The sequence below is a fragment of the Schistocerca piceifrons genome, chromosome 1 (genome assembly GCF_021461385.2).
Source record: "Schistocerca piceifrons isolate TAMUIC-IGC-003096 chromosome 1, iqSchPice1.1, whole genome shotgun sequence".
NCBI lineage: Eukaryota > Metazoa > Arthropoda > Insecta > Orthoptera > Acrididae > Schistocerca > Schistocerca piceifrons.
Window position 1 is genome coordinate 876,074,225 of NC_060138.1, and position 12,129 is coordinate 876,086,353.

The 12,129-nt window shown below is 40.7% G+C and overlaps 1 protein-coding gene across 3 annotated transcripts in view; it reads right to left on the reverse strand.

Moving 5' to 3' along the window:
* The window catches only part of LOC124716368 (probable aminoacyl tRNA synthase complex-interacting multifunctional protein 2), a 35,260-nt gene that overhangs the window by 16,544 nt on the left and 6,587 nt on the right, over positions 1 to 12,129 (reverse strand). For all 3 annotated transcript variants that reach the window (XM_047243170.1, XM_047243169.1, XM_047243168.1), the window contains exon 3: positions 1,453 to 1,675. In XM_047243170.1, coding sequence (XP_047099126.1) covers positions 1,453 to 1,675 — 223 coding nt within the window. The remainder of the gene's footprint in view (positions 1 to 1,452; positions 1,676 to 12,129) is intronic.

The following is a 12,129-nucleotide window of genomic DNA, read 5'->3' on the forward strand; positions in this document are numbered from 1 at the left end:
TCAGTGCATGACGATAGGTAATCAAAGCCCTGATGGAGGATGTGGTTCAGTTGTTACAGTCCAGGATAGTACTGGATGACCAAGGGGGCACTCTCTTGAACAGGGTGTTGTGAGGATTAGTGGGTGTATGGGGAAATGACATGGGAGGTTTGTTTGCAGATTAGGTCTGCAGGATCGCGTCTGCCTATGAAGGTGTTGGTGAGACCTTCAGTGTAGTGGCCAGGATGTATGAAAGGCATTTTTTTTTTTTTTTTTTTTTTTTTTTTTTTTTTTTTTTTTTTTTTTGTGGAAGGGATGCCAGCTATCAAAATTCAGATAATGCTGATGGCTAACATGTGGACAGTGGAATGGATGGAGCCTTCAGAGAGGAAGAGGTCAATGTCCAGGAGGATGGGTTGAGGAGAAACAGGTGAAGTGGGTGGGAGAGAAGATGCCGAGGTTGTGGAGGGTGTCTAGGCCTGAGTCCAGCTCACAAAGGTGTCATCAATGAACCTGAACCAGACAAGGGATTTGGCATTTTGGGGGCTAGGTAGGTCTCCTCTAGATGTCCCATAAATAGGTTGGCATACGAGGGTGGCATGCAGGTGCCCCTGGCTGTGCTGTGGATTTGCTGGTTAACCTCCCCTTCAAAGGAGAAATACTTGTGAGTTAGGATAAAGTTAATAAGGTGTATGAGGAATGAGGTTGTGGGTCCGGAGTCTGATGGGCGTTGAGAAGGTAAAGTTCAATAGTGGCAAGGTCATGGGCATCAGGAATGTTTGTGTTAGGGAAGTGGCATCAACAGTGATGAGCAGGGATCGAGGAGGTAAAGTAAGGGGGTGGCTGAGAGCCGGCGAAGGAAGTGGTTGGTATCTTTGATGGTGGAGGCCAGATATTATAGGCAACTGGTTGGAACTGGTGTTCAATGTTTTATATCATTATTTTTTCCACTGTTATGGGCAATGAAAGAAGAGAATACCACAGATAAACATATAAGTAGCAGACGAAACCAAGGGAATAATGTGAGCTACGTGAATTCTACAAGATAATCCAAATAAATAATAACACAATTTGATTTGTTGTACATAGTGACACAAGTTGGACTGAATGTTTTGAGTTTCACAGCAACCAGTCTTAAGTACATAATATTGTAATCCTGTAAAATAATAGCATTTGATATACATAAATGTAATGTATGTTGCCATCTAGATCCAATGTTCCTGAAGAGGATCACTTATCTTTATCTCTTGATAAACAATGAAAACTAGAACATTAACTGCATGACTGTTTTCCCATGTGACTCCTATTTCCATGAGAGTTTTGTAAACTCTTATGTAGGAAGTGGTGCTAGTGATGGTGCTGCTGTTGCTGGTAGTAGTAGTACCAACAATAATAAACTGTCATTTTATTCCTTACCTCACTGTAAAATCTTGACATAATTTTTCACTGCACAAAAATAAAGGTTACACATACCATTTTTCCATACAATGAAGATAGTTAACTCTGGCACATTTTCTGTTCCCGTTTGATTATCCATATTACTGAAGCATTCATTTTTAGGTGCATTAACTACAGTTGAGTGGACGTGACAGCTTAATCTCACGTTCACTTTTGCATTCCATAGTCTTGCGAGGGCAATAAGAGAGTAAGGAGGATGTTGTGGACTAACATTTACAACAATATCTTGAAGTCTGTCCTGCAACACAAAGAGAAAATCACACATAGGGAATTCTTAAATATTATATTAACACAATTATTAATTCCACACCAAGAAGCCAAGAGGCACTCATGTTATGATTACAGTCGGCAGTAGCAGAACACTGCTTAAGTGAGGGTCATGGAATGAAATTTGATGAAACTGTGGTAGTTGCCAACATTTCCAGTTTTTGGAACAGTGTCTATAAAGAGACGATTGAAATTAGGTTGGTGGATAATTTAATCAACAGAGACAATGGGTTTCCTCTTAGCAAGAAATGGGATCCTGTACTATCTCGCATCAAAATTGAATGTTCTTTGGTGCGGCCCTGAGTGCGATAGATCGTCGCCACCAGTGTTCTACAAAGGGCGGCGCCACCTCCCTGTCTTGGAGGGCAGCATCCTTGACGGACGGTGCATGCACCATGTACTGAATGGTGGCCTATATAGGACGTAGATTTAGAGCCTGGCGTCAATTCTCAGTGGGACTCAGTGGGAATGCAGAAGCAGCATTCTCCTGAAGTTGGTGATCAGTTGGATCACTGAAATATTGAGTCGAGCTGATTTTAGGATCCGGCAGCAAACCAGAAGAGACTTTCCAAGACTTATTACGCCGGGAAAGTCTACGTGATCACATCATGCTATGTGCTTTAGTGCTGGACAGTAGCAAAGATTCTAGTGGAAGTCTTTTATCTTTATCTTGATGATAAACTGATGGATGACTTTGTAAGTACATTAATTTGCACATGGTGGACATCCATTGTCAGCTTGGCAGAACTTGTGATGCACAAGTCACAGATCACATGAAGATTAATGCCTTTTTGAAACTCCTCCTATATGCAGGGATTTACAGTCTCCCATCTGCATTTCAAAGACCTGTGGGAGATAGACAGGTTTGATGTATTTGAAGTTACTATGGTATATAAGGGACAGTGTCCTATTCAGAGGCAGGTAGCAGTCACTTCATCCTGCCAGAATAACTGGTGTGGGGAGTGCCATGTCTGGATAGTTGGCTTACTGTCGCTCAGTTGAATCGCCCTCTCCCTCAACAGAAAAATGACAAAATGGAGGGGGGGGGGGGTGCGGGGATGAGGAATGGCACATTGTGTCATGCCAGGTTCCTGGCAGGACCCCTTAAGATGCCTGGTCTGCTCTGGTACCCAGCAAAATGATACCTTCTTCCCCTGATGCCGAGGAAACAACAGTTTATCCTGCATTAACAGCATCATTTTCTCTGCTGGGTACATATACTGCAATGATAGTAGGGCACTAAAGGACTAGGAGAAGATGAAAAACTGTCTGCTCTGAAAACACCTCATCTTCTCTTACTACCTTCAGAACTGTGTGGAGCTCTGTGGTAAATACAGCATCTTCATGGTGAAGGCGAATCCTGAAAACATGGGCAGGTAATATTGCTGAACAGTCAAAGGAGTTCTCTTGTTTTAAACTGTCAGTGTACACTAATGTACAGCTGTGAACCCAATCTAAAATGTTATCAAACACAGATTGAAAGGTAATATCTGCAGTGCAATCTACCTTGAAATTTGTCAAGTCTAAAACAATTCTGGGCTTCTTCAAAGCCAAGATGGAGATCTGATATGCCTTGGTGTAAAACTTGAAAATCAGCCACACTCATATAAAAGACCACTCTTCATATGAATTGCACAAGGCCCCATTTCTCACTGTCTGTGGAGTGAACAACATCTTACAGGCCTGTTGCATCAGATGGAGAATCACCACCTGATGTTAAGTGTAGGCTCACTAGCCTCTGTGCAAGATTTGGTGTAAAGCTGGTAGGAAAGGCCCCAGTGGCCATCCTAATTCCTTCACTATGTACATTTTTAAACATAAGGGTTTCAAATACTCATTTGGTTGGCACTTGTAATCAAGCCATTTATTAGCCATTTTAATATATATAGTAGCAACAACATATGTTTAAAATCAAATGTGAGACCCAGAAACCTCTTCATGCCTCCAAAATTAAGAACAATGCTTGTCATCCTAAAAATAGAATGTGAACTGTTAAAAAGAATGAACACTGACTTTTCATCTGAGAAGCTAAAACTTCTTTTCTCCACCCATTCCTGCATGGTGTATACGCGGACAAGGATTTTTCCCAGTTAAAAATACACTTTCTGCCAGGTGAAAACACGCTTTTTCCGTGTTAAGTGACAGTGTATTTTCCCTTATCAATCGTTTGAATGGTTATTGTTTTATACACGGGCATAGAATCTCCAGGCACTTTAGAAAACAAACTCAGGGGAAAATCACTTTGATGTGCAGCAACATGTACGCTTTGTGTTTTCGTATTAAAAAAGTATACATTGGAATTCCACCAAACACCGCATGTTACTTTCCGAATAATTGAAACCGAGACTGCAATGAGCTTTTGTAAGCCAGTCATAGCTCATGTCATGTGATCTCGCCAGCAGATGACAGCGGATATTCAGAGCACAGCACACGTGATGTAGTCATCCAACAGCAACATCACTGTTAAGTAGCACGAACACACAAACAATAGTTTAATGACATAAATGTCTGAACTTCAGGGTTCGAAAATCTTCTAAATGGCTCGTCATCAAAGAGTTGATTTTTAAATGAGTCAAGAAATTCATGGTACATTCTCGCACATAGTTCAACTTACATAAAATAATATTTACTTTGAAAGTAACGCGTTTCAAACCACCATTCGCAGTATTTTCCTGCGACCTGTTAGAAATAGGTTTGTTTCAGCAGTTGCCAGAGAGCACAGATAACAGGCGTAATCGTGCTTGCACACCTATGATGCTGTAGGAAGCAACGTTAAGAATCTTGAAAGATCACACATTATGTCATAAAAGAAACAAGACATCAGAGGATACTCTAAGAGCATCGGAATTTCATGAACCATACTAATATGTGCACATTTAAAGTGCATACTTAAAAGTGCACAGTCGTATGTCCAGATTCCCAATGAAGTAGACCTCGATCTGATATTAAGCTTTTCAGTGTGGTTTTCGGGATGTAAATTTTCTTGGAGCACCAGTACTGTATTATATCATATTTGGTTCTTTATTACGGCATATGCTGTGGCCGAGCAGTTCTAGGTGCTACAGTCTGGAACTGCGCTGCTGCTACGGTCACAGGTTTGAATCCTGCCTCGGGCATGGATGTGTGTGATGTCCTTAGGTTAGTTAGGTTTAAGTAGTTCTACGTCTAGGGGACTGATGACCTCAGATGTTAAGTCCCATAGTGCTTAGAGCCATTATGGCATATATTTGCGAACCAGGTCAATACTAAAAAAAATTGAATTTTCAAAAATATGTTCATCTTGTAGCACACATCTTTCTGAAAAGTCTGAAACATAAAGCATATGTGTTCGAGGAAATTTAAGACATGTTATTTGGTCGTAAGTGTGCCAAAGTGCAGTGCCACGCCTCTTCATAAAGCATTCTTCTATGGCACCTCACTGTATTTCGCTCTGTGGACAGTCATGTCATGTCATGAAACTATATTCAGGACAGCGGAAATTGAAATGTCCTGTGGTGCCTCTCCTGCTCCCAGTTGGCCGGTTTGACAGCCTGCCCCTCTTTAAAAAAAAATCTCGCAATTAATAGCGGATGGGATTATTTGTAATCGGGAGAAGAAGAACTCTTCAGAAAATTTGCACTCTTTATTATCTATTAGCTAATAACTTGCTGTTCTGTGTGACATAAAATTAAATATAGGATACAAATGGTTCAAATGGCTCTGAGCACTATGGGACTTAACTGCTGAGGTCATCAGTCCCCTAGAACTTAGAACTACTTAAACCTAACTAACCTAAGGACATTACACACATCCATGCCCGAGGCAGGATTCGAACCTGCGACCGTAGCGGTCGCGCGGTTCCAGACTGTAGCACCTAGAACCGCTCGGCCACTCCGGCCGGCTATAGGATACATAAAACCAATAAAGACAAGAGACAAGCAAGAAAGTACACAGTTCTTCAATCCTTAGCTCCTAGCATTTTCTCTCTCTAATCTTGCAACAGCTTTACATGGCGTGCTTTCCTGTCTGCGAAAGAATCTATTACCTCATCAAAGTTCGTCAAACCTTTTGCTATATGAAAAATCGAAATGTCGTTATCTAATACTGAAAAAGTTGTTAACACAAATAATAGCCAAGATCGGTGTGGTTTCTTAATCTGGTTACGTCTTATTTTGTCACTGTCTGCTAGATAAAACAAAATAAGCCTTTCTAACATTGCAGCAATTTTGCAACACACACCAAATAAACGAGACTGTTTTGGCACAAACAGCCATTTTTATAACACAACAGAATATAATTCACTTAGTACCAATATCAAGACTTTATGTTAGGAAATAATTTCACATTTCATTCATACGCACCAGTTTCTCAAGCACGAGATCGAAAAGTAGTATTACGAAATTTTTATATAAATTTGGAATCGTCTTATTTTTTCATAATTTGTGTGATGTCCCCGTTTCTTCTCCTTCCTCGTTCTAACAAACAATCTTGTCATTCCCAATTCTGTAGCTATTCCTGCCATTGTCCAAATCTGTTTGCCGATTACCCTCACTAACCCTGCCAGAATCACAGGTTTAGTTATCCCGCGATTATTTTCCAGTTAGGCGTTGTTACATGTTTGTACAACATGTTTTCCGAGTTACTTCCAGAATAGAACTTAAGCGGCTGCTAGCTGGGGACTGTACAACTGGTCTTTACTAGTGTAGCGAGCTGGCCAAAAATTTTCTGTCAAAATTTCATTTTCTTGGATACACTGAGAAGATAACACGTAATCTTTCTCACCTGTTATTCCTGTCAGTCGTTTATTCTGGTAGTCTGAATCTATGGATTTCGCTAGTAATTATAACAACACTGATCATTCGCAAACCCAATCAACCACATAATCAGACAGTGATTGGCATTCATCTGTTTGGCTTAACTCTGCTCATCTCGTATAGCCCCGTCCCCTTTTGTCTTCAGAAAGTTTATTTCTAGATGCAACGAGGATTCTCCTGACAGAGACATAACGTACACTAAGCACACATTGAAAAAGAACTTATGATACATTCAAAAATCAACTTAAAATGTGTTCAAAGACGAACAGGGAAGCACTTCAAAATCATATGAATAATCCATAGACAAATGTGTGCTGGATGCTAGGCACTTTGTGAAACAAGTTTTTTTTCCTCAAGAATATGAATTTGGCACCCCCTTTTCCTGGTAGCATCTAGCTGCTTGCTGCGACTGCTTGCACAGCCAACAGCCACATTCCTGTAGCCAGAAGTGGGAGAATCTACTACTCTAATACGACTCAACTGCGCATGCACGTGAGCCCGCTCGTAGCTGCTAAAACGAATCTAATGTACACAGTTGTGACTTCACGCTCACTGGAGGCAATTTGTTGTTATGAAGCATTGCATAGTGTTCCTAAAGCCTTTGACACATTTTGCTGTTGGTAGACGCTTGCATGAGCACTGTGTGTCGTTGCTGTATATGGCTCATTTCCTTTGCAATTTAAGTTATTTTCGCCTTTTTCTCTCGTTTATGTTTTATTGTTGAAGTATTATTCTGCAGTAGCAGGATACAGTAATATCCTTTGTTAGAGTATCGGTTCTTACCAGTCAAAATTACAAAACTTTAACTGAAAACTAAAACAATGAAAAATTCCCGGAATTCGGTCGTATACACCCTGAACTGACCACCTGTTGTTGCAAGGTAGGATGTAAAACAAAAAAATTAAGGAGTTGTCTATAAATAAAGAATGCTGGACAGGACTTAACTGTTGATTGTTTGCTACTAATTGCTAGAGTAAAGACAGTCACACTTAAAATGCTCCTCGACGGACACTGTTCTGTTGTTCATAGTGGCCTGAGAGGACATCACTGACTCGATATTTAACACAGTGTTGCGAAATGAAAGAACTGCATAAAGAAGGTGGGAAGATGTCCTCAAAAGCTCCATTCATGGAGCTGTGCAAGGATATTGTGCCTCCAAGTAGGCCTTCTTGATGCCAAGAAACATATCTATTAAGTGAAGCCTATGTAGGAAAGCCTGTTGTTCAGTTGCATCCAGGAGGACCAGGTTAGTGAATGTAGAGTGATACCTCCCGAACCCACACTAAAACTGACTAAGGAGCTGTCTGGATTCTAAGAGCCATACAACGTAGTGGTTGACTATCTGCCCAAAAGTTTCCTCTTCACTGCTAGTTACGGCAACACTGCAATAACTACTCAGGCACATATGGTTCTACCCATGTTTTAAAAGAAGAATTACAAAATTGCTTACTTCTACGAGTTGGGAAAGAGTTCTGATACCCTAATGATTAAAAAGGGTGAGGAGGATTCCAACACTGTATGAGATGCCATCACATACTATAATGGACCCTACTGTGGCCATGTGACATGTCAAGTGCAGCAGGTAAAGCAGATCTCAGCTACCACACAGAAAAATGGTAGTTCTTCATTGACAGAAACAAAGTCCCAATTGCCACTCTCAGAGGCTAGTCTGTAGCATTGGAAACCTGGATCCAGCCTTGCAGTGGCAGTAACCTTGGTGAAATGTTCTGTCCACGTCTGGGCAATGCCTCACAAGTTGGTCTGGAGATATCTTTTCCTCATTACAGCAAGTAGTAGCTACCTCCCACCTAGCCCAGAAATCCTACTGATGATCTCACATACAACTGTATTTGCATTGGAACAGTTTAAGGTGTTCAGGGACTGTTGCCACAATCTCTTCTTTCTCTCTTTAATAACTGAGCAATATTTCACCCTCACTACCTGAAAGTCTGCACTTGGCTGCATACAAACTTCCCCATCTGGTTCTAATTGCAGAGTAGCATTTGTTGCTCTACTTATGGACAGGCCACCCTTTTGTCTGGTGGAATGGAGCTTCAACAGTGTGGTGGACTGTTTCAGTAATACGATTCACTCATTTCTGGATGCTGTCATGGTGGTGGCTTTCTTTCAGGAATGACTCTGTCCGGCATGTGAATCCAGACTGGGAAATGACAACTCGGGTGTGAATTGTCAACTACTTCCCATCAAGCAGTGTGTGTGTGTGTGTGTGTGTTTTGTTGGGGGAGGGGGGGAGGAGGGGAGTACAGAGATCGAGAGCAGTGAACAACACTGTTGCATTGGCTGAAGTGCTTGCTCAGTCCCACATTTGACAAACAAGCATGTGGTCATATTAGAAGGAACTCAAGTATTCCACCCCTGGGATATGTGATCGCAGAGCTCCAAAGCACAATGTGTATTAAAATCACCAACGAGGAGAAAGGACTGGGGAAGCTGAGTATGAGTTCACTTAGAACTTCTTTGTCTAGAACTTCACGTGGGGGCACTTACAGCGAACATGCTGTCAACCTATTAACACACATCGACCGATACTGTTGCTGCTTGTAGGTGGGTGGTGAGTGGGAGAGGTGAGGAGTGGTATGTGCTGTTTATGAAAACTGCAACACCTCTTTCAGCTCTCTCTTCACTAAGGCCATCCTTTTTGTGGAAGATGAGCCATGTAATACAGACACATTAGATTGCTTATAATGTGTTTACTGGAGACATATAGACATTGGTCTGCCCCGAGCTAACAAACTCAGTTCCTCAACACACATCCTCAACCCACTGCTGTTTCTCTCTCTCTCTCTCTCTCTTTTTTTTTTTTTTTTTTTTTTTTTTTTTTGCCTCTGGTGGGGAGCTTGTACCAACGTTTACCACTGAGGGATGTTGTGCTCTGCTCAGTTGTCAATGACTGTGTGCCAACCCTACCCTGTTTTACAGCCTTCTTCAATTGTGAGGTGGACAACTTCATGAAAGTAGGTGGCTGCGTAGCCCCAAAAGGTATTTATATTTTTAATTATTTTTTTTAATTATAGGAGCAACAGTTAAACCACGGAAGCACAATGCCAATCAAATTTACAAGATGTTGAGCCTATTACTGATGTACATCTACATTCTGATTAAACTATTTCATGCACTGTAGCTGGTTTCCTCCAATCAGAGCGCTCTGTGTCATGCCTGAACAATTTCCCGTTGCCAAAAATTAGTTCTCTTCCAATTCCTTGCCCAGCTTTCTTTCTTGACGTGTTTGGATCCCGACTCCTGAGTCTGGCCCTTTTATTTCATATCTGAACACACATGATAATCACACCAAACACACACACACACACACACACAACACAACTATTTTGTACATGGCACGAACCTAACACTACTGGATAAAGCAAATCTTCGGCAAGTAAAGAGAGAGCTTATGGAAGTCAAGAAATCTCTGCAACATAACCCAGAATACTCTTCTCCATTTACAATCACTGAATTGGAGACAGCCCTTAAGCATACGAAATGTAGAAAAGCTGCAGGTGCAGAGGGGCTTTACCCTGAATTTTTGGTGCACAGTGGGCCCGTAACGCGAAATTGGCTAGTTTGCCTTTTTAACAAAATTCTTCATACAAGCAACATTACCCAAAAAATCTATCAAAAAGCCAGGGAAAGAGGGAACAGCTGCAGAACACTTCCGCCCCAAATCTCTACTTAGCTGTGCTTACAAGCTATTGGAAAGAATGATTCTCAGGCCGGTATTACACTATCAAATTTCTTTGTCAAAGATTTGATCAAATATTCCGCCAAATATATTTGACAAAGATCTTTGACGTAGCGCTAGAAGGGGTATTACACTGTCATCAAATTTTTCGTCAAAGTTCAAGATGGCTGACAACAACTTGTTATTAACCGCAGCAGTTGTACGTACCCCAATTGCATTGTGCGCACATGCGGAAAAGAAGTGGGGGAAAAAATGGAACCATACATACGAGGTTGACAGTCGTAAAAGTCCTGGGATTACAACTTGATAATAAATTCAGTTGGGAGGAGCACATCCCAGAACTGCAGAAACGCCTTAACTAATCTGTTTGCAATTCGAGTGTTAGCACACGTAGGCAACATAAAAATGAAAAAGCTTGCATACTTTCATTCCATAATGTCTATGGTATAATATTTTGGGGTAAATCTTCAAGTCAAACAAAAGTTTTCACAGTCCAAAAGCGTGTAATACATATTATTTGTGGAGTAAATTCACGGACGTCCTGTAGAAACCTCTTCAAAGAACTGGGTATACTAACTACTGCCTCACAATATATTTACTCCTTAATGAAATTTGTCATAAATAATATATATCTTTTTCCAACAAACAACTCAGTTCATACATACAATACCAGGAACAAAAATGATCTACACAAGGACTTAAAAGCACTTACTTTAGTTCAAAAAGAGGTCCACTACTCAGGAACACTCATCTTCAATAATTTGCCAGCAAACATAAAAAATTTAGTTACAAATAAAGATCAGTTTAAAAGGAGCCTGAAAGACTTACTAGTGACCAACTCCTACTCCATTGACGAAATTTTTAATAGAACCAAATGATGTATTGTATTTATTCATACTATTAGTATTGTTTTTTCAGCTTAAAAAAATTGACATGTTCCACATCCACGAGGTTCTCCTCAGCACGGATCTATGGAACGAAAAACTAATCTAATCTGGGTGAAGCCATGGGTTTTACGACAACACGATAAAAGCATTCAACAAAACTTCTTACGTGAGCTTACAGTGGAAGACGTCAAGTGGTACATCAATTACTTAAGAATGGATGAGCATACGTTCCTGTACGTGCTCAGTGAAGTGTATCCTCATATCACAAAGCACAATATTCACTTAAGAACTGCTACATCTTCATCTTCAGAAGACAGGCTCACTGTAACACTCCGATTCCTTGCTACAGGAGAAGGTTATGTTATGTTATGTTAGGTTAGGTTAGGTTAGGAAAGGTCAGGTCAGGTCTCCAATCTTCTTATTTTATTCTTGTATTCAGGGTGCCTCACGTTGTAAAGCGCCTCATCAGCTTCATACATCTCTATTAATTTTGTAGTTGTCGGCACACACTAATTGTATTTACCGGCAATGTTTATAAAAACACTACAGACGACAGAACGCTGCAGCGATGCTAGCGCTCCATGTGGTAACATGTCACATTGCAGTGAACAAAAGACAAGCAATTTCTTTGATCAAATCTATAGCGAGGCCCTAGATTTGATCAAATATTGGACGACATTTGACAAAGTTCCTATTAAACCATCAAATATCTTTGACAAAGAAATTTGATAGTGTAATACCGGCCTAAACCAAATCGAAGATCAAATTAATGCTATGATACCACCTGAAGAAGCTGGATTCAGACCTTATAGAAGCTGCTGTGAACAAGTGCTCTCCTTGACTACTCACATAGAATCTGGATACCAAAAGAAACTTAAAACTGGAGTAGTGTTCATTGACCTGTCAGCAGCTTATGTCACGGTGTGGCGTGAGGGCCCATTATTGAAATTTTTGAGAGCAATACCTTGCGAAACTCTAGACAACCTCTTAAGTAACATGTTAAGTAATAGGCAGTTTAAAGTACATCAAGGAGAAGAGAAAAGCA